This window comes from Colletotrichum siamense, assembly GCF_013390195.1.
Source record: "Colletotrichum siamense strain Cg363 chromosome Unknown KSG_Cg363_contig08, whole genome shotgun sequence".
Taxonomy (NCBI): Eukaryota; Fungi; Ascomycota; class Sordariomycetes; order Glomerellales; family Glomerellaceae; genus Colletotrichum; species Colletotrichum siamense.
This window is the reverse complement of record NW_023501021.1, coordinates 3,986,187-4,010,912: the sequence shown is the minus strand read 5'-3', so window position 1 is coordinate 4,010,912 and position 24,726 is coordinate 3,986,187. Positions and strand designations below refer to the sequence as shown.

At 56.8% G+C, this 24,726-nt stretch overlaps 9 protein-coding genes across 9 annotated transcripts; 4 read left to right on the top strand and 5 right to left on the bottom strand.

The window, feature by feature from the left end:
- Positions 1 to 500: 500 nt before the first annotated feature.
- CGCS363_v012569 (uncharacterized protein) lies at positions 501 to 1,617 on the bottom strand (the record flags this gene model as incomplete). The annotated part of the gene is made up of 4 exons (XM_036644418.1): positions 501 to 1,169; positions 1,219 to 1,320; positions 1,374 to 1,414; positions 1,464 to 1,617. 4 exons carry the CDS (start codon positions 1,615 to 1,617, stop codon positions 501 to 503), a joined length of 966 nt encoding a protein of 321 aa, XP_036490547.1.
- Positions 1,618 to 2,143: 526 nt separating this feature from the next.
- On the bottom strand, positions 2,144 to 3,327 carry CGCS363_v012568 (uncharacterized protein; the record flags this gene model as incomplete). Its single annotated transcript, XM_036644417.1, has 4 exons — positions 2,144 to 2,842; positions 2,902 to 3,003; positions 3,053 to 3,108; positions 3,171 to 3,327. 4 exons carry the CDS (start codon positions 3,325 to 3,327, stop codon positions 2,144 to 2,146), a joined length of 1,014 nt encoding a protein of 337 aa, XP_036490546.1.
- A 1,052-nt stretch (positions 3,328 to 4,379) lies between these two features.
- Positions 4,380 to 7,250, bottom strand: MIMI_R665 (Uncharacterized protein; the record flags this gene model as incomplete). Its single annotated transcript, XM_036644416.1, has 1 exon — positions 4,380 to 7,250. One exon carries the CDS (start codon positions 7,248 to 7,250, stop codon positions 4,380 to 4,382), a length of 2,871 nt encoding a protein of 956 aa, XP_036490276.1.
- Positions 7,251 to 11,128: 3,878 nt separating this feature from the next.
- LAE1-8 (Secondary metabolism regulator LAE1) lies at positions 11,129 to 12,616 on the top strand (the record flags this gene model as incomplete). The annotated part of the gene is made up of 8 exons (XM_036644415.1): positions 11,129 to 11,161; positions 11,224 to 11,262; positions 11,380 to 11,467; positions 11,530 to 11,571; positions 11,625 to 11,750; positions 11,800 to 11,822; positions 11,870 to 12,465; positions 12,514 to 12,616. The coding sequence occupies 8 exons, from the start codon at positions 11,129 to 11,131 to the stop codon at positions 12,614 to 12,616; spliced, it is 1,050 nt and encodes a 349-aa protein (XP_036490222.1).
- Positions 12,617 to 13,718: 1,102 nt separating this feature from the next.
- npcC (Hydroxyquinol 1,2-dioxygenase) lies at positions 13,719 to 14,811 on the top strand (the record flags this gene model as incomplete). Its single annotated transcript, XM_036644414.1, has 3 exons — positions 13,719 to 13,946; positions 14,004 to 14,485; positions 14,538 to 14,811. The coding sequence occupies 3 exons, from the start codon at positions 13,719 to 13,721 to the stop codon at positions 14,809 to 14,811; spliced, it is 984 nt and encodes a 327-aa protein (XP_036490213.1).
- A 1,604-nt stretch (positions 14,812 to 16,415) lies between these two features.
- On the top strand, positions 16,416 to 17,071 carry SUI1 (Eukaryotic translation initiation factor eIF-1; the record flags this gene model as incomplete). Its single annotated transcript, XM_036644413.1, has 4 exons — positions 16,416 to 16,443; positions 16,591 to 16,665; positions 16,779 to 16,871; positions 16,923 to 17,071. The coding sequence occupies 4 exons, from the start codon at positions 16,416 to 16,418 to the stop codon at positions 17,069 to 17,071; spliced, it is 345 nt and encodes a 114-aa protein (XP_036490235.1).
- An 812-nt stretch (positions 17,072 to 17,883) lies between these two features.
- eos1 (N-glycosylation protein eos1) lies at positions 17,884 to 19,066 on the bottom strand (the record flags this gene model as incomplete). The annotated part of the gene is made up of 4 exons (XM_036644412.1): positions 17,884 to 18,150; positions 18,217 to 18,364; positions 18,421 to 18,476; positions 18,536 to 19,066. 4 exons carry the CDS (start codon positions 19,064 to 19,066, stop codon positions 17,884 to 17,886), a joined length of 1,002 nt encoding a protein of 333 aa, XP_036490210.1.
- Positions 19,067 to 20,705: 1,639 nt separating this feature from the next.
- CGCS363_v012562 (uncharacterized protein) lies at positions 20,706 to 21,727 on the top strand (the record flags this gene model as incomplete). Its single annotated transcript, XM_036644411.1, has 2 exons — positions 20,706 to 20,988; positions 21,051 to 21,727. The coding sequence occupies 2 exons, from the start codon at positions 20,706 to 20,708 to the stop codon at positions 21,725 to 21,727; spliced, it is 960 nt and encodes a 319-aa protein (XP_036490378.1).
- Positions 21,728 to 21,950: 223 nt separating this feature from the next.
- Positions 21,951 to 24,450, bottom strand: dur3-1-0 (putative urea active transporter 1; the record flags this gene model as incomplete). Its single annotated transcript, XM_036644410.1, has 5 exons — positions 21,951 to 23,038; positions 23,091 to 23,435; positions 24,057 to 24,089; positions 24,215 to 24,294; positions 24,389 to 24,450. 5 exons carry the CDS (start codon positions 24,448 to 24,450, stop codon positions 21,951 to 21,953), a joined length of 1,608 nt encoding a protein of 535 aa, XP_036490211.1.
- Positions 24,451 to 24,726: the final 276 nt, after the last annotated feature.

Sequence of the window (24,726 nt, the reverse complement as noted above, 5' to 3'; positions counted from 1 at the left end):
GGCTCAAGCTAGGCCTAGAACCTGCTACGTGCGAAGTGTGGCGTTCAAGGCTTGGCGTGCGCCAGACCAGAATATGCAGCTTCCAGGCGTGAAGGAGGAGTCAATTGCAGTAAACTCTTCATGCATCCAAAGACGAAGGAAATCATTTCCCCCCCAATTCTGTTCCTATTTGAAGATTTCGGCAGCGAATTCGCACCCAGCATTGCCGGCTTGCTGTGCTGCTGCGCCACCACAGCCACATATTACGCCACATGGGGTGGTGACACGGTGATGGCATAGGGGTTTAAGGGATTTAGTCAAAGCCATCGTGAGTTTGTGACACGCCACCAAACATGCCCACGATCCAACTCCCTTGCGCTCCATCACGACCATTACTCTTGACCACTGTCCGTGGTCTCTGCTGTCGTCGCCGTCGTCGTCCACCCCTGCCATTGTCATCCTTCTGCTTCTGTTCTCCGTGAGAGGGGTCTTGCCTCCTCTACGAAGTCCATTCGTGGAGCTCACTCATTCCCAACGTTCCCACCGGCGTGGCCCAGCATTCTCAGGACATCTTGCACCTGATCGTCCAATAGACGTGCGACAGGTGCGGGCTCTCCTGGCACAACCGCGTCGAAGAATGCCTCTCCCAAGCGGTTGATGGCCTCATTCCGAGCGGCCGTCAGACGGGACACCTCGCCGATGGCCTCTATGACTCGCGCGAATCGGTCTGGGGAAACCATGGCAGCAGCGGGTGCCGGTGTTGCATGCCGAGAGACGGCGAGGGCGCCGGCAATACTGCCGGGGTCCAGGACTGCTGAGCCAGCCGGGACGGGCTCAGCCGGACCTGCGCTAGGTAGAATGGGAGTCTGGCGACTGACGGGGCGAGAGATGGGGGCGGCTGCGGGGTTCGATGCGGAGGTTTTCGAAGAGACCCTGTCTTTGCCTGCCGAGCGAAAGGCCTTGAGTGTCTCGGCGGGGTACAAGGCGGACCGAGAGTAGTTCACGGTAGGCACGGAGCGTCGAGGGCGAGTATCAGCATCGGTGGGTAAGGAGCCGGCGCGGACGTCTTGTTCGTGGGTATCATCGCTGTCGCTATCATCGTCCTTATCATCGTTCTTCTCGAGACGGCTGTAGTAATTCTCGGTGCCAGACTGGACAGCTGCAAGGGCGCGCACTACAGCGCTAGTATCCTTCTCGAGAGTCAGCAAACGCGTTCACTTGGGTTGAGAAGAGACTTACGTCGGGGCTAATCTCCGCGTCGGGATGAAGCTGGCGCAACTCCAAGATTGCGCGACGACGAGCGATGACATTTTGGGCGCGAAGCCACTGCGACGGAGGGATCTAGCACTTGGTCAGTACGTGTGCTGTATGGCAATGTTGCAGGTGCTACTGACGATAAGGCACTTTCCCAACTTCGCGCACCGCTCACATCTGTCTGAGCAGGGAGTCAGCAACAAGTGGCAAGAGCGGAAAGAGGTACCTACCTTCCCCCGAAGCTCCGCTGCACGTGAAATCAAGCTCCTGGCACTCTTGCCCGCGTTTGTTCTTGGACTTGCCGGCGTACCACTTCAAGCACCGGAGACACCAGCGAGTCTCCTTGTCGGTGGCAAATTCAGACTCAAAGTGGGATGAGACCATCACGGCGGGAGGCACAGGCTGTCTGGAAAGATGCTGCTATGTGGTGAACAGAAGCGGAGCGGCAAAAGAGGAGGGCAAGGAGGGAGAAGGGGATGGACGAAGCAGAAGAGGAGGGCAAGGAAGGTGAATAGGATGGATGAAGGAGAAGAAGATAGACGAGGGCACTGGAGAGACCAAGCGAGGGTGGCTGCCTCGAGGCCGCAGGGTCGAATTGTTTTTGTTTTTTCGATATGATGCCTTGGAGGTGGGTCAAAGGAGGAAAACACACGCTCGGAACAAGCTGAGACCGGCAGCGTCGAAAGACTCCTGAGAATACATACACTCTGTTCGCGATTTGGTTCTCGGCGAGTACATCCAATTCATATAGCGCATATGCCTAGCTAGGTACCGATCCTGACATTGGCGACAGGGAGCCAACGACGAAGCTGTTTCTCTGCTAGTTCCACGGCTCAATACCATGCTGCTTGGTTCACCCTTAGGTTCTCTCCGACAGTTCCGCTCCACTACCAGATCCGCAAGCCAGCGATTATTGACCACCTCTCTGTCCCAGCATCCGAAGCACCCCCAAAATCTGTTCGTCCCCTGATCTCTCAGGCGGGACACCTCCAGATGCCACGATAGCGAACACGGCCTCGCCCAGGCGAGTGTGCGCATCCTTCAGCTCCCCCGAAATCCTCGAAACCTCCCCGGCAGCCTCGCGAGCGGCGCCATCTGCGTGATGACCAGTCTGTCTCAGCAGTTGGGAGACGCCCGGCGCCTGGTTGTTCGGCACGTTGGGGCCTAGTCCGAAGTACTGCAGAGCCGCGGTTGCAAAGCGCTTGTCGGCTTCGGGCTTGAGGGCAGTGAGCCTGGCCACTTTCTTGACAGCATTGCTAGCAGCCTGGAGAAGTTGCTCGGTACCGTCAGGTACCGCAGGCGACCTCCCTTGAACTCGAGGGCCGATGCTGGCTCGGGGACGATTCTGCAGGTCATCGTCAGCGTGCGTGTTCGCGCTGGCTCGCTCTTGCTGGCCGTGTTGGTTGCGTACCGTCTCAGGCTCAGAAGCGTGGAAGTCGTCGTACAGAATGCTGGAGGCGTAACGGCGAGGGCGCTTTCGGCGTGGGGGCGCATCGTCTTCGTCTTCAGAGTCTTCAACGTGCTCCGAATCGCGCCTCTCGCTGTCTTTATAGTATTCTCGGGTACGGTCTCTGACGATCTTGAAATCGGCCTTCAGAGCCCGACGGTCCTGCGAGGCAATCGTTAGTTTTGGCGACGTGCTAAACAGCTCATAATAAGGGTACGTACTGCAGCACTAACGTCTCTCATCGGGTTCTTCTTTTCAAAATCGACCATGGCTCGACGGCGAGCAATGATTTCTCGGGCGAGCTTCCACACAGAATCCGGAATCTGGGAATGTTATCAGGAGTTGTACCAGTAGGAGCCGAAGGTTCCTCACTGTCAGACACGTGTGCGTTGCTGTTGGGGGACATCGCGCACACTTTTCGTCGGGGCCTGCGAGGATGTGAGCTTGTGGCTGCTTCACGGAAACCCAGCGAGACCAGCGGCGCGCCTACCTCCGACAGCTCCTGAGCATGCGAAGTCGACGTCCTGACAAAACTGCCCACGGTTGCCCTTGAACTCGCCTGCATACCATCCCAAGCACCGGAGACACCAGCGAACTTCATCAGGCACGGCGGCAAGCGCCGCTTCGGAGACGGAAGTTTCGGGCATCGTGGACGTTGTGTGGTTGTCGGGGGAAATGGGTTTGCGAGACCCTCGGTGGCAGCCCAAGGAGTATGGGATCGCGGGTAGGTAGCCGGCAAGCACTCGTTATGTGGGGCTCTCTGTGAAGTCTCAATGAGAAAGAACCGAAAAGAACGAACTCCCAATTGGAAGGAGCGATTGTTGACGGCAGCCTCCAGTCGACGAAGCTTCGAGAAGTCGGGTGCAGCGAAAGACTGGTAGCATCTCTCGTGCCAGCGACCAGACATTTTAGATAGAAAGCAAGAGATAAGCGTCAACGCGTTTTCTGGACCTTGGACATGCCTTTTTTGTTTGCCCATTCAGCACAGGCCAAACATGCTTGTGCAGCAGCTACCCGACCAACAAACAAACCCTGCACAAGGCGGTTGTCTTGCCGCTCTTCCTCAGACCTCTGGCCTGCATTTGGGCAGAGAAAGAGATTCAGAATGCAAAGATATCGAGAAATTTGCCTTGGTCTGTGGAACCTCTTCATTGAAATGATAAGGTATTCGCATCCAACTAGGCCCTGTCAAGTCTACAGCAAACAACATCTGCCTGCTTCGACACCATCATGCGCACTCCCATCGACAGTTGGGCTCGTCCGGTCTCGTACATAGCATCATAATATATTCATAGCCAACCAGATTAACTCCAAAAGATCGCCGTAGCTGCTCGACAGAGGCAGCCCGGTGATGCCCCGGCGATAAGTGGGCCCATCGGATCGGAGCCGGCGCCGACACGGAGATTTTGCCGGAAGGGACTCAAATGCACACGGTATGTGCTACGGTCTTTCAAGACCATATCGTGCCCTATAACTCGATGACTCTGGTTTTGACAGAGGTTCAGCAGGCTGAAGACATCACAGGAGCACTGAATTGTGCGGATGGTCAGCTTAAAAGGGGACAACAGAGATGACAGCCATGCTAGTTATATTGTATTTCTCTCGTCAGCCAGAGTTGTTCGCCTGCACGGTATGAACCTTTCTACCACTTTTTACCCAGTCTCCTAACCTACCCAGCCCGTTGTCTTGAAGAGTCCGTCTACTGCGACATACGAGTATCAACGCGAACCGCCCCGTAATGCTTCAAGAACCGGCCCCACATCGGCGCATAGCCCTTTCTCACATGCATCGTCTCCGGGTCCTTCTGCTCTCTGACGCTCCTCGCAATGGGCCACAGTACTCGACTCGCGCCGTCCTCCCATCCAATGGGTCTCTCGCCACCTCGCGCGTCCTCGTACTCGGGCGCAGCGCTCATGTATCCGGGGTCCACGGTGTTCATAGCCACCTTGTGCTTCTTCCAGGCCGTGGCCGCCTCGGTCTCGGTGATCATGTTGAGCCCGGCTTTGGACATGTTGGTGTGCACGTGGTGGCCCCTCTTGGCTGAACTGTTGCGGTCCGCCTCGAAGATGCCCTCTCTCGACGACACGTTGACGATGTGCCCGTCTTGCATGCCGGGCAGCAGCTCGCGGATCAGGATGAGGGGCACGAAGGTGTTGACGCTGTGCGCTGTGATGACGTCCTCGTATGGGATGTCGGAGAGAGACTGGACCCACGAAGACGGCCCTGGAGGCGAGGAGATTTGCATGTTCGACATTGGCGTCTCTATGACAGCGGAGTCCGTTTGCGACGCTGCCTCAAGAAGGTTCATATCTTGGCCAGAAATCCCCGGGAGAGTAGCGCCGCCACGAACCCGCGCGGTATATCCGCTGCGCACAACAACCTGGTTGACAGCATCTGACGCCCCCGATTGCTCGAGTAGCTCCTGCTCACAGGTAGTAGCGATCTGCTCCTTTTTGATAGGATCAGTAAGAGTCTGCGCGGCGTTGTTGATCAAGATGTCGAGCCTCCGGTCTTCCTTGCGCAGTATCACCTTCGTCGCCTCGACCAGTGCGAAGGCGTCTTTTGCCGCTCTGAAGTCTGCCCCGACGATCCTTAGCCGGTCTTTCCAGTCCTCAAAGTCGAGCTCCTTCTGGTAGCGCGAGAAGGCGTCTTCCGGGTACCGCGACGAGGCGATGACGAATGCGCCGCAGCGGAGCAGGCGAAGAGCTGTATGGAAGCCCAAGTTGATGCGCGCGCCGGTCACGAGCGCCGTCTTTTGCAACAGCCAAAGATGTCCCGGCATCGAATATGCTCTCTCGACTAGATTGAAATCGCCGCATGCAACGCACATCGATCCCAGTGTCTTGTGCCGCTGCTCCTGGCTTAGAGACCTGCTGCAGACATAACACAGTTGCCGCTGGGTAATCTGATTTCGGTATCCCTGAACGTCTTCGCTTTTCAGCCCATCTGCGGCCTCCTTCTGCTGAGGCTTCTTGAGGCGATCCTTGATGGACTTGTTCATGTTATTGTATCGCCACCCAGCCATTTGGCGGTCCCATGTTTGACTCCATCCCTCAGGCCAGATGCATCTGGCCACCTCTACAGCCCTCGCCGAGGGCCACTTGGGCATATAAAGGGCGGTGAGACTCGGGAGCCCCGCCGTCTCTGTTCCCTTTGACAGGTCGTGGTCGGCTTGCAGTTGTCTAGCCACCTCCTCCACAGGCGCGTTGTCGATGAAATCTCGAAAGTCGGACAGCTCAAGTAACATCTCTGTTTTCGGTGGTGTCGTCTTCCCGTAGGTATTCATATCAATACCCCTCCGGGAACGGTTGTAGTATCTCGAAGGATACTTTTGAAAGTCTTCTGCCCAGGCGATGTTGTGGGATTCGATCCATTTGACGCAGCGCAGGAAAGAATCCAGCCATGCCATCTCCTTTGGGGTTGCGGGGAAGAAGTTCCCGTACTTCCTGGAGTCCACGCTGACCGTCCACCGATCACTCATAACTTCCCTCCGGAAGTCAATGTAGTCCTGTTCGAATACCACAGACCTTATTCGAGGGAAGGTGCCCTCGTAGGTGTGTATGGAGTCGATGCCCTCCGCGGCTGTCTGAAAATCCTTTCGAAGATCCGCATTAATCCCGGTTATGTTGGCTATCTTCCTTTCTACTCTTTGGTCCTCGGACTCGTTGTCGTCCTCGTCCTCTCCCCTCGAGGGCAAACGTATATTCTCTAAGAATACGGAGAATATCCGAAAGCAGATGTCTTGAGGCACCAATACCGGATGACGATACATCATGTATGACTTGGACTTCCTCCACGTCCGAGCCCGGCCGCGGAGCTCTCTCGTGATATGTCGCGGGTTCTTTACGCCGTAGTATCCAGACTTCGAAGACATCAGATAACCTGGATACATCTCGAATAAGTCGGCAAGACGCCGAAGCTCAGATGACCTGGCTTCTTTCAATCGCCGATGCCCGCTGAGAAGATGTGGCAGCAGCTCGATACACTCCGCCACGGTCTTCATACGTGACCCTTCAGGTCGCTCCATGGGGACGCCATCCGAGGGATAGTAGTCCGACAGGTCTACATGGTCGGGAGCGAACTGGCACACGGCCTTGAGGCTGACGTTCCTTGAGTTGCGCTGATTCCCGAAGAAGTTCTCGTCCCAGAGGATTTCGTCATTGAAAATGGTCCCGAGATCCTTCTCGAGCTTCTCCATGAACTCCAACCCTGTAGTTTTTCTCTTCTTGAAGTCGTAGCACATATAGTCCATCTCTGGTAACCGAAAGCGGCTGCTCACGACCCTTCGATCAGTGATCAGTAACGATAGCTGGTTGAAGGCCTCCCAAAGCTTGGACAAGCGGCCGAGGTCCACATCTCGCAGGCTCGACCAAGCGGCGCTTGTACTGATCGCGGCCTTCAAAGCCGAGCCACCATCGTCAATACTGTTCTCGGCGGCAAGGAGATCAAGGACTCTGTCAAGAGGTAGGACGTCGATGATTTCCAGGACGACCTCAACGGCAGTCACCGAGAGGCGGCGGGCAGTGCGCGTTAAGCTGGGTGGGATGGGTTGGTTCATGTGGGACTGCATTTTGGACTGACTGTATCGTGAGCGAATCTGCATGTGCACTGATGTTCTAGTAGAGTGATAACTTGAATAAAATGGATTGAGCGCTGGTATTATAGACCATAGCCAGGCTTCGGAGATCCGCCTGTGACTCAGCGGCCGGGCGTAAGGGTCGTCACCTGGTACATGGCCGTAAGGGTATGTTCAGAGACAGACCATAGAGGTAACGACGACGACAACAACGATAACAACGGACGACGACAGTGGCAGCAACGGACGACGACGACGACGATAATAATACCGAAAGTAAGTACATGGCATCCCCTAAAATGAATCGCTCTAGTCCAGAAAACCAAGGCGGTCCCTTTCCTTCGGCGTGATCAAAGATGCAAAGTTGCGCCAGCAAGACATGCAGACAATCAGAAGGATAACTCTAAACAATTCCTCCCCTTCTTTGCTTCTGCCTTTAGTCGCATCCATGCTTCATCGATCTCAGCTGCATCCATAACCTTCGTGGCGACTTGTCTAATACTGTCCTCCTTAGCCTTTGAGGTACATAACATCCAGTTCACTTGTTGGATAGATGGTGCACCTTTAATGGCCTACGCTCATGCCATTCCTACTGTCAAACTCTAGTCTGCGACTACCTTGCTGTCCGTCTTGACACAACTTAGCACAGCGAAACCTCATGCCAAGGTCAATAGAGGCCAGCCTGAGAATGGAGCCTCGCCGACGCCTTGCCCTTCCATCAACCCATGCACGATGCTGTCGCCGATCAGTTGGTACAGCCCTTCCCCCGCTCCCTTCCTCAATACCACTGGCATACTGCAACCCTGTATCAAAAAGAGCTCATCGCCGGGCTTGCAGGAGCTGGTCGCCCAACCCAGATTGTTTTGGTCAGTAGTGAAGAGCCGCATTCCCATGTTGACTGAGGTATAGCATCGCATTGCCTTTTTCTCCGTATCCTCGCGCATCTTTTTCGAGGAAGCGCATAACCAGTTTGCCAGGGGAACGCCGTCAATCTTGAACTCCAAATTCTGCCGACAAAAGAGCCAGTGGTAAAACCGTGGAATAGACTCTCGAACAGATTCCCGCACAGAACGAGTTAGCAGATAGTGGACGTCTCCGATCTTGATCTTCGCCGCTTTCTTGTACTTGTTGTTCGGAAGCAGGTCGTACAACAGCCAGCAAAGCGAGATGAGGCGTTCAACTTTGCGAGCACCGTATTTGCGCACTCGGACCAACTTTCCCAGCGCGCCGCCGTCATTGGCCTCTGACTCCGTAGCTGAGCACTGTGTGATGCGGCCGATTCTCTTCGATCGCACCTGCAACCGGGCGTTACTAAGAAGGGTCCAATATGTTCGAGAATCCTTCGTGGCCGTCCACTTCTTGATTATCGTGCGCGATCCGAATCTGCGGTCGGATCTCTCTGCCACGAAGCGACTTTCTCCAGTTAAATAGTCGTTGATTCTCTTGTCACCCCAGGTTGCGGGATCGTGCCATTGAGGCCACCAAGTATTCTTGAAGTGCCGTGGAAGGACGATCATGTCGCCGTCGGCGTAGTGCCTGACGAGCCGCCAAGCGGTTTTTCGATTCACGATATCGATGTCCTCCCCGTAGTTGGGGAAAGGAACAATGTCCCTGCCATCAACTGCTAAGTGCTTTAAAGCATAAAGGCGATCTCTGGGGTTGGTGCACTGTGCGTCTTGGGACAGGATGAGGGCGTTGATGAGACGGATGGGCGTTTCCCGAAACTGGCGGAACCTCAAGAGACGGTCGACGTGCTGGAACTGTGTAGAAATTGTCAAGGACTCCGCCTCTTTTGCTGTGGATGCCAAGACTTTGCACGTGGAGATGGCCTTTTGCAGCTCCCACATAGGGAAGAATTGGCCGTTCCAAAAGAACTGAACGCTGTGTGACACAGCAACTTCTTGTATTATCCACGCACGACTCCAATAATCTCGCTCCAGAACGCTCGATAGCGCTATCCGGTCTGATTTGGATGCCAGTGGAGGCGGAGGGGCCGCCTTCTGTTTCTTATTGGATTTCTTGCTTTTGGGTTACGGTGTGTCGCGTTTCCCCTCTCGCCAACTATGCAACGACCGGACAAGCGATCTTGCCCTTTCAAACACCGCGCGCTCTTCTGGCAGGCAATACCCCAGCCATGCCATAGTGTGATATGCATATCTGTAAATGTCGCCCATGCGGTCCACTTGATAAGCCACCTCTTCAAGATTGTCTTGGTTGATACAGAGTTGGTCAGCCCACACAGTGTGGTGCTCCCGATGGCGCAACTCTTGAAGGGCATGAGCAAGAGCGATTGGAACCTTATTATGCTTCCCTGATATAGTCATGGCAACCTTGGCACTATCGGAACCCCCCCAAAAGTATGAGAGTGCCACGTATTTATATCTTTCGGCCTCTTCTAGTGGAAGCTGCTTCAAGCGGCACTCTATCGGACTTCTTGGATTTTTGTCAGGCGTGATGATGATGAGTCGAATTTCTCCATCCTTAAAACTGAGGGGGTCGTATGCAATGTTCCGGGCGTAAGTTGTTGCTGGGCGATACGAATCTGCTGCGAGATCATGATGAGACCAGGCAGGATAAGATGGGCGATAGTTGTTTGCCATGCTGCATCAGACTGCTGCTGGGCTTGTCGATTTGTTTGAGGATGCCTGGACTTGAGAAGCTACGGTGCCAACCAGTCAGCGTCGAAACAAAATGTATTATGGATGATAGACATTAAAGTGGCCAGATGCGTTATTAAACAAAACAACCAGTACCCATGCATATTAACCAAGTCTGCCTTCGAATCCACATTGATCCAAAAGCATTGGTGATTGATGCATAGAAAAGACATTAGAACCAGGGTCAGCTGCAGAGTGTAAGCAGGCTGGCTAAGTGGATCGCAGACGCTTAGCCTAGCCCCAATGACCTGTTTCCCTGTAGGCCCAAAACGGACAAACGTCCTGTTGCTGCATGCATTGAGGAGTTCTTTTCTGCACTGGTTTTGCGCTAACTACAGTCCAAGTGGGAGCATTTCCAAACAAAATGATGAGACCTCATGCCAAATGGACGCCTTACGACGCCTTCCCGTTTGGGACGCGAACCACCTTCTCCGGAAGCTAGCCTCGGACGGGAACTAGCTTCGGAGATGGATACCCCACTTTCCCGGCCATCCTCCCGAATCAACAGTGGATCCTCGGGAACGTGGTCCGGCAAGCACGGAGTCCTCTGCAAACGCAGCGCCCAAAAATAACCCGGTCCCTCAAATGACCTCATTTCGGAGGCGAGACATCTCCCACGAAGGTTCATATTCCCGTGGAAATTTCACAAAACCATTCAGCACCACGCATGCCTCCCAAAATAACCTCGAGTCATGCCGTCGTAGCCAGACCGCGGATCGGACATTGACCCTCAAACCCCGACGCCCTTCCCTCCCCTACATTTCGTACCTACACGGTCAATCAAACGCCTCCCATCCAAATACTCACGAAAGTCCTGCCCAAATCTCCCCGGAACCAAACAAACCCATTCTCGCGGGAGGACCCTGCACACACCCATAACGTCGAAGAGAAAAGGCCCAAGCTCCTTATGCCTGTATCCTACTAGACTTTCAACGCCGGCAGTCGGCGGTCTCGCCGCTCGGTGGATCTACGACGTCCCATGCCAGGGGTATCCCCGGCTCCGCGGCCATCGCGGGAGACAGGTCGATCTGATGTTTGCTTCCCCCAAGGGGAAAATGCGAAAGCGGGTGCTTCCCTAAGTTTAAGCTCCGCTTCCGCTCCCACACCTCTGCTTCTCCAAACGTTGTCCTTATCCACTTTAAGCTACCTTGCCTTTCTTCAAGCTGGCCGCACGTCGCCACACTTGCAACCTCATCCTACGACGACATATCTACGATGGCGTCGCCGGAGCCGGGACAGCAGCCTCTGGTGAGCTCCATTCGCTTCTGCAAGACGCTTTTGGGTTGATGCTGATGAGCGTCGGTGAACAGGCTCCTGATGACTTTGATTCCGACTCTGTCATTTCCCAGGTGAGTTGCGCGATCCCCACATTTCTGTCTTTCCTTCCCCCCTTTTGATAGACCACGCGTCTGGGTTTCATGTCGGAAGTTGGTAATGTTGTTAACTGACTGCGAATGCGAATCAAGCCGCCAGAGAGCTTAGAGTCGATCCGGAGCAGCGTGTTGAGATTCCATGTCGAGAATGGGCGGACGTACCATGCGATGAGCTCGGGGAGTAAGTTGCGGTGAAGCTATCGAGGGGATGTGACAGAGCGACTGATGCGGTTGGGCTGGCAGAGTACTCGTTTCCCAACGACGAGAGGGAAGCCGAGCGGTTGGGTATGAGAACCCGCTGAGAGTGAGGCGTTAGTTCGTCGGCTGATGAGAGACAGATTTGCAACATCATATGTGGATATTGACACTCCGCGGAAAGCTGTGTCTGTGTCCCAAGGGCGAGGAAGAGAACAAGCGCGTCCTGGACTGCGGCACCGGCACGGGAATCTGGGCGATGGAATACGGTACATCTCCTTCCCTCGCCAGCATGGAATGACACTGACGTTCTTTTAGCCGACGCACACCCCGAAGCTCAAGTCAAACACTCACCTTCCCGTCTTCACTCTCACTAACACCCACCAAGGTCATCGGCGTCGACCTCAGTCCCATGCAACCATCATGGGTCCCCCCAAACCTCTCCTTCGAGCTCGACGACCTCGAAAAGGACTGGACCTGGTCCAAGCCCTTCGACTTCATCTTCGGCCGCGTCCTCGCGGGCTCCATCTCCTCGTACCCAGACTTCTTCGCCAAAGCCTACGCGCACCTCGAGCCCGGCGGCTACCTCGAGATGCAGGACTTCGCCCTCCCCTACCGCTGCGACGACGGCACGCTCCCGCCGTCCTCCCCGCTGCACCGGCTGTCGACGCTCTTCCGCGAGGGCACCGCCAAGGCCGGGCGGCGGATGGACCTCGCGCCGGCGTACGCGCGCATGATGGAGGCGGCGGGGTTTGAATGCGTGACGGAGTGGACGAGCAAGTGGCCGATGAACAGGTGGCCGCGGGACCCGCATTACAAGGAGATCGGGATGTGGACGCACGCGAATCTGGATACCGGGCTGGAGGGGCTGACGCTGGCGCTGTTTACGCGGTTTCTGGGCTGGAGTCGGGACGAGACGTTGGCGTTCTGCGCGGAGGTGAGGATGGCGTTGCGGGATTGTCGGACGCATGCGTATTTGCCGATGTGAGTTTTCCCCGTGTGAGGTTGGGGTAGGTTGCTGATTGTGGGCAGATATGTTGTGTATGGACGGAAGCCGGTGGGGAAGACGGCGGCGAGGGCGGGGGAGGGGACCGGGACGGAGGGTGAAGGGTCGGTGCCGGCGGGGATCCAGTAGGCTTGGGGGTTCTGTGTTGGATAAGGATGGTTTGTGAGGACGGCGTGGTGCTGTCGGAGTTGGCGGGTGGATCATTGTGGTTTTTGCAAGTGCTGGGTCGGTTGCATGTGTGGTTTCGGGAAGAGAGGTCGTTGCATACCCGTTGATCAGAAGAAAACACGGAAGCATTTCATTTTGAATTACTCCGTAATCCCGGATGATGGTGCAAGTGCTGTGCTGGTATATGCCGTTGCAAAAGCCGTTTCCCATTCCTGTGTGGTGGCAGCAGATGAAAACAGGAAGAAGTTACATGAAGGCAAACCACAAACGGGAAATCACGGCGAAGTAAACACCCGGAGATACACCCCCGGCCCCGTTAATCCGTAAATCCACCCGCCGCGGCGCCGGAATGCTCTTCCAGCTTCGCCGCTTACACATCCCCCCTTCCCTTTCCTTCCCCGAGCCCTCCGACTCTCAAGTCCCGAATCAAGACCCGGGGGGAGTCGGGAATTCCCCAGGGCCCGTGCTCGCCTCCACCTTTCCGCGACTGACGTGGGGGCGGGGCAAGAGCGACGCTAAAACCCCGCAGAGCATTCCACTGTTTCCCCCCTCCCAGTGCTCTGCTGTGCTGTAGAAGGAGGGGTAAGGGAACTGCCGCCAGCGACGGGACGGCGTTGACTTTTCGCATTCTTGGGGGTATTTTGAAACGTACCTGACGTAGGGCTCTTTTGTATTCAGCCGCTTTGAAGTAATTATTAAATATCGACTGATGGCCCGCGCAAAGTGGTTCGAAAGAGAGGCCACAAACATCGGCTAAGAAATCACCCGCGATCTCAACGACTCGGTAAAGTATCATTGTTAGAGGATCACCGAGCACCCAAAGTAAGGTGACGCGGGGCACATCAGGTACGGGACACGCTGCCGGGAAGTGAAAAAGTCCACTCGGAGCTTGGTGATTACCGAGCATTACATAAAGAGGGTCCCCCTAGCATTGGAGCTTCGACGACGCAATTTACACAGACGGGCGGGAGACATACTTAACCGTTCAATTCCGGACGACCTTTAAGGATTCGGATTGCAGTCGCGGGAACTTTGCAATTGAGCCAGAAAAGAAACAGCAAACATGGCGGACAAGACACCGGAGCTGCTGGATCTGACGATCGACAACATCACGCCCAACACGATCCGCATCAACTCGCAGAGCCAGAATGCGCGCCTCAAGTACCTCATGGAGCGGCTCGTCACGCACCTGCACGACTTTGCGCGCGAGACGAGGCTGAGCACCGACGAGTGGATGGCGGCGCTCAACTTCCTCGTCGGGTGCGGGCAGATTAGCAGCGACGTGCGGCATGTAAGTCATCCCCTCATGGCACTCTTACAAAAGAGACAGACGGGCTGACTAGGCTAGGAATTCATTCTCCTCTCCGACATTCTCGGCCTCTCCCTGCTCGTCGACAGCATCAACCACCCCAAGCCGTCCGACTCGACCGAGGGCTCCGTCCTGGGCCCGTTCCACACGCACGATGCGCCGACGCTGGAGAACGGGGCGAACATGTCGGGAGACCCCGAGGGCGAGCCGTTGCTGGTGGTTTGCACAGTCAAGGACCGCCAGGGAAACCCGGTGTCTGGGGTCAAGATCGACATCTGGGAGACGGACAGCAGCGGGCACTATGACGTGCAGCACGAGGGACGGACGGAGGCGAGCGAGCGGTGCGTCATGGTGTCTGACGACAATGGGCGATTCTGGTTCCAGGGAATCAAGCCCGTCAGCTATCCCATTCCGCACGACGGACCTGTGGGAAAGCTGCTGGACCATTTGGGCCGACACTGCTGGCGTCCTGCGCATTTGCATTTCATGTTTGAGAAGAAGGGCTGGGATCACCTGATCACGTAAGTTCTCCCGGTGGCCTACGGAGAGAGAGATAAGCTGACGACAAGCAAGTGCGCTGTACATCCGGGGAGACCCATACGAGAAGTCGGATGCGGTGTTTGGTGTCAAGAAGAGCCTCGTGGTGGACCTCGACAAGGTTGACAAGGCAACGGCGGAGAAGTACGGGGTCAAGGAGGGAAGCTGGCTGTTGGAGCAGGACTTTGTGCTGGTGACGCAGAAGGAGACGGAGGAGCTGAGGGATCGCAACGCGGTTGAGGCTCTGAAGAAGCTTGGGCTGACGCATCTGAAGCTCGTGGACCATCTCCCCGTGCCGGAGCTGGACTGAGGGCGCCCGCCTGTATGGAATTTGCCGTATATTATGTCATAATTGGAAGGCCGGTTTGACCACCAAATTGCTGCACGGCCCAGATCGAGGCTTTATCGGCGCAAAGCCCGGATGCGGATGATCCGTAGGGCTGGGCGCAGCGCTGGATGCGGCAGGACGGAAACGCCGGGCTGGCCACTTTATTGTCTGAACCGGCTGGCGGCAGGTGGGGACGGGACGGTGGGATGGGTCACTCGTCCGGCGGGATGGATGCAAGGGGGATCCGGACTCTTCTTTGGTGCGACTGCAACGCAGTAAAGAAGTCGAGTTGAGTCGCATGGCATCGCCGACCGCGCGCCTTCCCTGCTAGATCAAGGTACAATGCGAGGTTTGGTTGAAGGTCGTGTTTGTTTTCCCGTCAGATGATGGCCATTGTCTCAGCCCGAGCTGGGCGGGAGGTAGCGGGATGTGATGGGATACCTGGGAGGAGGGTACGTAAGGGCCGCGGTTGCGCAAGGGCCCGGCCGGTGGTCGCGGGTGGCTGTACGTGGGCGATGGGTATCTCTAGTTGCCGAGATACGAAGTACGCAGCAGGAACAGTTCGTGCTACTGCGTACGGCCCACGGTGCATGTATTGCTGCTTTCCCCAGCACTAGGCCGCAACTAGCCATGGTTTGCAGACGACCTCGAGAAGGGCCGGCCTTAGCTGGGTGCTGGGTGCTGGGTGGGGGCCGTGCTGGCGTGACTGCACCGACTGTGACTCTAGCTATCTTATCTGGTCCTGCTTGACTGGGTGAGCTCGTCCAGAGGATGTATTGTGAGTTGTGAGCGAGAGTCACTGCGAAAAGCAACCTTGAGATGATGGCTGCTGTCTGTGACTGATGTCGGTGATGAAGCGAGTGTGTGTGTGTGTTCAGCTTGCAGTGCAGCGAGGTGCGGTGAGTGGTGGTGGGCTTGGTGGATCCTCCGTGGGCTGCCTCAGGGCGGTGCTCATTGGCCAGAACCATCGGAGCCTGCCTTATCTGCCAATCACCACCAGGCACAGGGTGAGCGCTCTCGCAGGCGGTGGTTCTGGGCAGGCATCGGCCACGGCGGTCAGCACTCAGTCCAGTGCCTTCCCACACCTCTCAGGCGCTGAGGAGGTGCTGGATGGGCGACGGGGGCCCGTGCACCTTGCCCCTCGTCACCCGTGCCTCCCACCTGCGCCCCTCTCTGGCCTTTCCGAAGCCCACACTGGTGCAGCTGGCAGTGAGCCACCCCCCCTTTCATTGAGCAAGCCCCCCCGTACCCGACCGAGTCCGTCATTTCTCCCAACTTCCACAAACATCAGTCATCGATCTGCAGACCACCCACCCCCCATAAATCTTCCGACGTACAAAACCCAACAGGCCTCGCCAACTCTCGACTCCGACTGACTTCGCCACCTTCTCGTCACGTATATCACCGCCAGCCTTCCCGCCAGCTTTAGCCACCAGACATCCATCCGCGCTACTCAGCTACAAACCAACTACCACTCATCTAAACGCCCGCTGCAGCGAGACCGCTTACCGCAAGCCGTCTGTCGCTGACCTTTCATCCCTTCAACCAAACCCATTTCCCACAGTCACCCCCGAACAGACGAGTTTATGTCAATTGAAAATCTCAAGACCTACGGTACGTCTGCCTCTCCGACGTCTGCTCCACGTGCTACCCTATCGTCGTCGCGTCTCCGCGATGTCGTCGGCCACGTCACGCCCGGACACGTCGCCTCTCCTTGACCGCCATGTTCAAAGACAGATCCGCTGACATCCACCTCCGTAGACCCCTTCGCCGAAGCCGACGAAGACACCGGAGAGACCAAACAGGCTCAAAATTATATTCATATACGAATCCAACGTACGTCTTGTCCCCGACACCCCCGACCGTCGCTGCCGACGACAAATCCCGCACGTGCCACGTTCAGCCGTGCGCAAACTCGGATGAGGACAACCGCTGACATTTCGACGCAGAACGCAATGGACGAAAGACTCTGACCACTGTTCAGGGTCTTCCAAAGAAATTCGACCAGAAGAAGATTCTGAAGGTCATCAAGAAGCAATTCGGTAGGCTAGCTACCCCGCCCTGTCACTCCAACCCAAACTAACCCAATTCAGCTTGCAATGGCACCATCGTAGCGGACAGCGAGATGGGCGAGGTCATCCAGCTCCAGGGTGACCAGCGCAAGGTCGTCCAGGAATTCCTCATCAACAAGAAGGAGGGTCTCGGACTTGATGCCAAGACCATTAAGGTCCACGGCTTCTAAGCCCGCCGCAGGTCGCCGCCGCTCCTGCACAGCACCACAGCATGTGTCTGCGGAGCTGACGTCCGGGTTCGAGGAGTGTCAGGCATGAATAACCTGGCAGTCTCCCGCCGCGCAGTGTGGCGCCCGATATCGACGTAGTAGGACGGTATACCATCCCTCCGACGGAAGAGGTTATCGGCGTGATGGTTTAGGGCGACTTGCGTCTTCTCCGACGCGATGATGATAAGTCAGATATCGAGATATCTTTTGGTGCTTGCTGTACTTTCATTGATAGTCGGGCAGCCCAGAGATTACAGTCTTAGAAATTGACACATTCGTCACACATTCTGCTGATTTTGCATTTTCGTGACCTACGGCTAACCCGGATGACCCAACGCGCTGCATCGTTCCAGAAGCCTGCAAGGTTTAGATAACGTTGCGTATGACTGCACCCAACGCAAACTCAATTTGCCCAACCGTGACTCGCGCATACTTTTTTGAGATCATCAGAAAAGACGTCAGTCACCACCGGAATCGCGCTAAACGCTCACACACGAGAACGTAGATACTGCCAAGCTCATGCGCCCACCACACTTTTAACATTTCCCATCATTAACCAGCGCAATTATTCCTTGATCGTGGGTATCTATGTTTCTCAAACCAAAAAGGGCATCCCTTACATCCATACAAAAAGACGAAAACATTCAAAAACATCGCTGTTCCCATGCCCCCGTATCTTTGACCATTGCCCAGCATCCGAATGTGATGATTGTATGATTCTGTATTCTTATGTGCCTTCACCTCGTGCCTTTTTCGCCAGTATGTCCTTTGCGTCACAGCTCCGTCCGCGCGGTGGTGAAGGATGAGTCAAAGGACGCGGGTATGATGCCGTCGCCCACGACGTTCCGCGCGAGCTCGAGCAGCAGGCGAGCGAGCGACTCGAAGGGCTTCTCGGGGTAGTCTGAGCCGTTGTAGTGGAGGTGCGCGAGCAGGGAGACCATGCTGATGAAGCTTGCGATGGAGAAGATGTTTATCGAGGTGGAGGTTTCCTTTTTGATGTTTATGCTGCGCTGGGTGATGTGGTAGGCTATCGTGAGGGTCTGGTCGTGGGGATACGTGTGTTAGTGAGTGATGGGTAGACAGAAGGAGGGGAGGGTGGTACTGACTGTTGCGATTGTGACCCATCCCGGGAGTAAGAGCCTCGGGTCCTCGAAGCCGCCTGAGAAGGTGAGGATTCGCTCCGTGAGGAAGGCGTTTGTGGCGTTCATTGTGAGGATGCGGATTATGGTCGCGGAGGGGGTATAGTTGATCAACCTGTTGAGCGCGCGTTTAGCTACTATAGCTTCCGCAAGCTGGGAGAGTGTACGAACCAGCGGGACATGAGGCAATCGATGAAGAAGAAGGAGAGATAGGCCGATGCGCCGCACTACCAAGCTGTCAGCTAGCTTTTCCCAAACTGCATGTTTGATCTGGTGTACTACGCACCCACATCAGACCCAGGGACATCTCCGTCCAGGGGAATGGTATCGCGGGGTGCGCCGGGGGCCAATTGCTCGGCGGACAAGCTCCCGCCACCCCACCCACTCCTCCTCCGGCATAGCTCAGCCCTCCCGTGGCCGCGGCCCCGGCGGCAGCAGCAGCTGCGGCGGCATTCCCGAGTCCCGCGGCGGCAAGGTTCGCAGCGGCCTTCTTCCCGCCGGGGACGGCGACGGGGATGATCTGGACGAGGAGTGTGACGGCGGGGGAGAGGGCCCAGAAGATGTGCGGGCCGATGGAGAGTAGGCGGCAGGCGAAGAGCCAGGGGCGCCAGGCCTTGGGGACGTTGAGGACGACGGCGATGCGGGGCTCGAGGAGGGAGGAGGAGATGTGGTCTGCGTTGTGGGTGTTCGCGTAGGGCGGCGGGAGGTCGATGTCGTCGGTGCCGCTGGGGTAGGAGGGGGCGTCGCGGTGGTGGTGAGGAGGATGGCCGTTTTGGGAGGAGGTCGTGGAGGGGCGTCGGGGGCCGGGAGGGGCCATTTAGGTTTGTCGTCGGGGGCTGGTGGCCATATGGGAGGAAGTTTCTCAGGAGTGTGGCATGTGGCGATTTTGGGGGATTGGTGGTTTGTTTTGTATGGATAAGGATACAGATGGAGGTGAGGAGAGGAGGAGGAAGAAAGAGGTTATCGTGGCTGGGGGGCTTGAGCTTGGAAGAAGGAAGGAGGGGACGGCGGACTTGGCCGCGGTGCGTTTGTCTGACGGATGGTTGTTCGGGTGCCGGCTTGGCGGTGGTGGTGGTGGTGGTACCGTTAGGGTAGGTGATAGAGCTCCCGGGAGCTTTGACTTTCTTCGAAATTGGGTAGCTGTCCTTTTCTTTTTTCTCGGACCTGACGACGACGGCGCCCGGGGGGTTTTTGGGCAGCGGACGGATTGACGTTTTGGAGATTTGGGGCAGCGAGCGGGCGGGCACTTTTTTTCCTGCGGGAAAGCGAAGTGATGACAGGAACCCTGGATGGGGATGGGGGTCGCGTGCCCGCAATTGCGTCTGTGGTTTCAGTTGCGGAAATACCCAGGCACCGTCGACACGATACGGCGGGATACTGCTGCAGAACCTTGAAAGATTATTTGTGTGTGCGTATGGGATTATTGCTATTTTGCCAGCGGGCGTTCTTTGCAAATTGTGTCATTGGCTGCGGATGGAACCTTGGGATGCCTGCACCACCTTCTGCATTGGGCCCGTCGTTTGTTATCAATTGACTGGATACGGTGTGTCTGGATAGTCTTTTGGGGATGGTGTCAGAGGAGAGAGAGTAAGGGTACGGTGGTTGATGGCAATTGGATGGTTTAAGCTGTGGACGGACAGGTTCGTGGAGTTCTGGAAGCGCCGCATCCGCATGAGTGCCCAATCTCTCAAACACGTAAACGGTCAGCCCAAACGCAGCTTCACTGGCAGTGCGAGGGGGCAGATAGTTCCCGTGATGCAAGCGAGAATGTCGGTTGCCGTCTTGCGAGTAACACGAGCTTGGCCGAGCTATCCGCAGAACTGTAGCTTTCGTGTATGGAAGCAACGAAGCTTCTTATCAATGTCTCACGAGATTGCGGATATGTCAATATAGCAGCCTTCCTGAAGGCTTTCACCAGTCAGTCAATGTTTACATTCGGGCCTCGTGTAGGTAGTCAAGATACCCCAGCTGTCGCGTATCACACCTGAAGGCGCAAAGCACGAAAAGCATCAACTTGACACAGCATCCCAATCAACCCCAAGTCCCTGAGCTGAAGCAATTAATGTCGACCACAGCCCAGCAGGGTCCCCTACAGCCGGTCCCGCCTTGGATGCCCCGTCCCTTACGTTGGCGGCGGATCCCCTAACCCACCGTCCACGTCTTCCGTCGTCATTTCCAAGTCAATCCCTCCATGAGAAACAGAAATAACGATAAAACGGCCCACCCACGCGAGCACGTCCATTGAAGCTGTGCTCATTGGCCGGCATACGCCACACCTGTGGCGTTCATTCACGCCGCAAGCTGCCTGCGCCACACCGATAGGCCGTCCGAGAAAAAACGACGTCCCGAAAGCTTGGACCAATCTTTTTTTCGTCAATTGGAGATTTTTGGTGATCGCCAGCCGCAGTGTTCTGCCCCGGGAACGTCAGGCCATCGCTTTCGCCCGCACGACAACGATGAGCAGCAGCACAGTTTACCGCGCCGCGAGGCCATTACTCGGCCTGGGTCGACCAGCTGCCATGCGTCCCCAGACCTTGTTCCGCGCTTCGTTCCCGACCACAGCGAGGAGGATACCTGCGACGACGAGGGGCTACGCCGGCGCCAAACCCCCCTCCGCCGACATGCGAATGATGAGCAAGGCCATGTCCGCCCAGGACAAAAAGGCCTCTGCTCAGTTCTCCGCCAGGAACATGGAGAAGCAGCAGCAACAGCAGAACATGGCGAACATGCTGCTCCCTGGTATGTCACCGTACGCTCCGGTATAACACTACATTCCCCAGCTAACCACCACGGGTCGACAGGCACCTTCGTCCCCCTCCCCCTCGCCAGCACCCCGAAGCCCTACTACCCATACCTCGTCGCCCGCTTCAAGCAACAAGCCAAGGACCTCATGGTCTTCGCCGGCCTCAAGCTCCAATCGATGCCCAAGTTCTGGAAACGGCCCCGCGCGCAGTTCCAGGCCTCCTCCATCGTGCCGACCGCCAAGGCCCTGCACCAGCAGCTCGCTGAGGCCATCGCCGCCGGCGACAAGAACACCCTCCGCCAGATCTGCGTGCCGCACCTCTACGAGACGCTCTCGGCCACCATCTCGCGCCGCAAGACCACGCACAAGCTCACCTGGGAGCTGCTCGCCTACGACGGCCGCCCGAAGCTGCTCAGCCACCGCCTCGCGATGCTGCCGCCCGTGGGCAAATCGCCGCTGCTGCAGCAGGCCGTCGTCGGCATCGTCAGCAGCCAGAGGCTCGGCCGCGTCGACAAGCAGACGGGCGAGCCCGTGCCGAGCAGCACGCGCGTGGAGAAGCTGAACGAGTACCTCGTGCTGTCGCGCAACCTGGACCCCCAGACGTACAAGCCCGGCAAGTGGATTGTGTGGGGCAACACGAAGGTCACGACGATGGAGCGCTGGAAGGCTGAGGAGACGCAGGTCGCGGCGATGGAGGCGGCGGAGTTTGAGAGGAGGCGCGGCTTCAAGGCGTAAGATGGGTGTCACGGCGGGAGGGAATGTGTGGATGAGGAGCAAAAAACATGTAATGAGTGTATTATATGTGTCTGATTATCTTGGCTGGAAAATGGCCGCGGTTGCATTGGAGCGGAATGAACTCCTCCAACCACGAAATACAGAATCAAAATCTCCCCCTACTTCGTCCCCCTATGTATGTTTGTGTCTTGTGAGGACATGTTTGGCGACTTTGGTCACACGTTTAGAAGAACTTGCCGGCGGGCTTGACAATCTCAACATCGGACGTGACGTCGGTGTACTCCTCACGCGAGACGGTATGCGGCACGCCATCCGCGTCAGGGGTGAAGCCAGGACCGACAGGACGATCAAGCGCGTCGAAGCGGCGGCCGCTCTTCTTGGCCATCACGTACTGGAACCCAAGCCGGACGCCAAGCGCGCCGAAGCCCCAGAGGAAACTGCCCACGGGGGCGGCGACGAAGGCGCCAAACACGCTCCAGTCGTCAGCATACAAACCCTCTGAAATAATCAGCAAATTCGCCGCCCTCTGCGCGTCGCCCTCGTAAAAGACCAAACCGAACAGGAAGACGGTGAGAATGCCGCCCAGCCCGCCGACGACAACCTCGAAGCCGCGCCACCAGTAGAAGCGGTCGACGAGCCCGAAGACGAGGACGGGGATGACGGAGGCGGAGACGAGGTCGGAGATGAGGTAGATCTGCAGCACCGAGGGCGCCTTGAGGGCGATGACGACGGTGGGCACGATGATGAGAACGACGCCGGCGCGGATCCACCAGATGTTGAGGCGGTTGCGGAAGAGGTCGTTGGAGGCGGAGGAGACCATGGCGGACTGCAGCGAGTCGAAGGCCGCGGTGGAGAGGGTGCAGACCATAACAAGAACAATGCCCACGACCCAGGCGGGGAGCTGCTGGAGCAGCAAAAAGAAGGCGACGGAGCCCGAGTCGGCGATCTGGTCGAGGGGCAGGGCGCCGGACCAGGCGGCGACGAGGCCGGTGACGCCGACCATTGTGAGGACGCAGAGGATGACGGCGACGGCAATGGAGACGCCGATGCGCAGGTCGCGGTCGGTCTTGGAGGCGAAGGTGCGCAGCCAGAAGCCGGAGAGGAAGAAGTCGTTTGTGAGGATGCAGATGGGGAGGATGTAGAGGAGCTGCCAGCCGAGGAGGGTGGGCTTGAGCAGGCCGGAGGTGTCGATGAGGGAGGTGTCGATCTCGGTCTTGACGCCCATTGTGATTGCGACGATGATGATGAGGCAGACGACCATGGCGCCCTGGAGGTTGTCTGTGATGAAGGAGATTTTGAAGCCGCCGAGTGCTGAGGGATGTTAGTGAAAGGATAGGAGATTGAGAGGATAGGGGGTAAGTACAGGTGTAGATGGTGGTGATGACGCATTGGACAATCATGACGGGGAGGCCGTCGAGGCTCGTGAGGGCGTTGACGACCTGGCCGATGGCGGAGAGCTCAGCGACCATGTAGAGGAACAACGTGACGAGGGTCATGAAGCTGAGGTACAGCATGGCAATGGTGCCGTAGCGCTGGCGGGTCCAGGCGGTCAGGACGAAGCCCTCGGGCGTCTTGCGGCGGATGATGGGGCCGAGGACGGCGAAGATGAGCAGCGGGAGGGAGGAGGAGAGGGCGTAGACAACGACGCCCTGGACGCCGGTGATGGTGGCGAGCTCCGGGTAGGAGAAGAGGATGCCGGAACCGAGGGCTAGGGTGGTTAGTTTACCAACACACACAAGAAGGGGGGGAGAGGGGGGAGAGATATTGGAGCGGCAGCACGTTTCCCACGCAAGCATTAACTTGATCGAGTAATTACGGTACAATCTCAGCTTCATTTCCCCGGGGGCGGGCATCTCCTCTCGGGGGGTGAAAGGGTGGATGCCGGCGCCGCCTGGTTCAAATCCGCGCCCGTAGTGAGCCGCATCCTCGGGGTACCGCCCGCTTTTCGGCCGGTCTGTGAACTTGGTTCCTCGACTGCGGTGTTCCAGGCCAAGGTGGATGGTGGACGGAGTAGAGGGGGACAAGTCCGCCAGGCCAAACCGAAGAGAGGGAAGTGCCCGCGAGGACTGTTGTTGATCTTTGGGTTACGAACCTGCCTGTCAGTTTCGTCGGATGTGGCACCCTGGATCTTGCTCGTCTCATTTATACTCTGGGGGCATGAGGAGCGATGTCGCGCCCTCTCATGTCAAGTCTGTCGTTTCCGTGCGCATGGCTTCCGCAGGTTTGGATCCGTGGTTCTTGCTGCTGCTGCTGCTGCCGTTCTGCCGCTCTCTTGTTCTCAAGAGAATGATTCGGGCCGGAGAAGCGCTCTCGCGTCTTCCTCACTCACCAGAGGCGATGAAGTTGAGGGCCAGGGGGAAGGCTGTGGGGAGGAAGAGGTTAGTCGGGTGGTGTCCAGTGAGGCGAGACATGCTAGGAAGGTGAAGAAATGGCGGCGCAAATGAAGCTTCGTGAATGCCGTCGCGAGAACATGAGGGGATTTCTGACCCGTCTGAGTCCTGTTACCAGAGAGGAACTCTCCCTTGGACTGGTTGCGGAACTTCCACGCAATGGCAGTTCCCGTGATCCTGCGCGCATGGTCAGCGAACGGTTCTTTTCCCGATGACAGCGTTGGCAAGGGGTCATGAAAGGTTGCCCAATGTGTGGGACTTTGATTCGTACAGGAAGAGTCCATAAGTGACGTAGATGATGGCATTCGATGCCGCGAAGGATGGCTGTCCCATGATTGCTGTCTGTCGCAAAGAACGCTCGTCGTTGTCTGTTTTGCTAAACTAGGTGCAGGTTGCAGAAATGACGCAAATGATGCGATTCGTCCGTGACGGAGAGTAAGAAAAAGCAATGCGACGAGAGCGAAATTTTAAAGACGGCTCGGTTCGTGGCGTGAGCGAGGACAGAGGCGAGATTTGCGCGCGAAAAAAAAATCCTTGCGCCGGGCGACTTTCAACCGCGACGGCGACAGCAAAATGAACCTGGGAACCTTGGCCTCGGCCCTCAGCTAA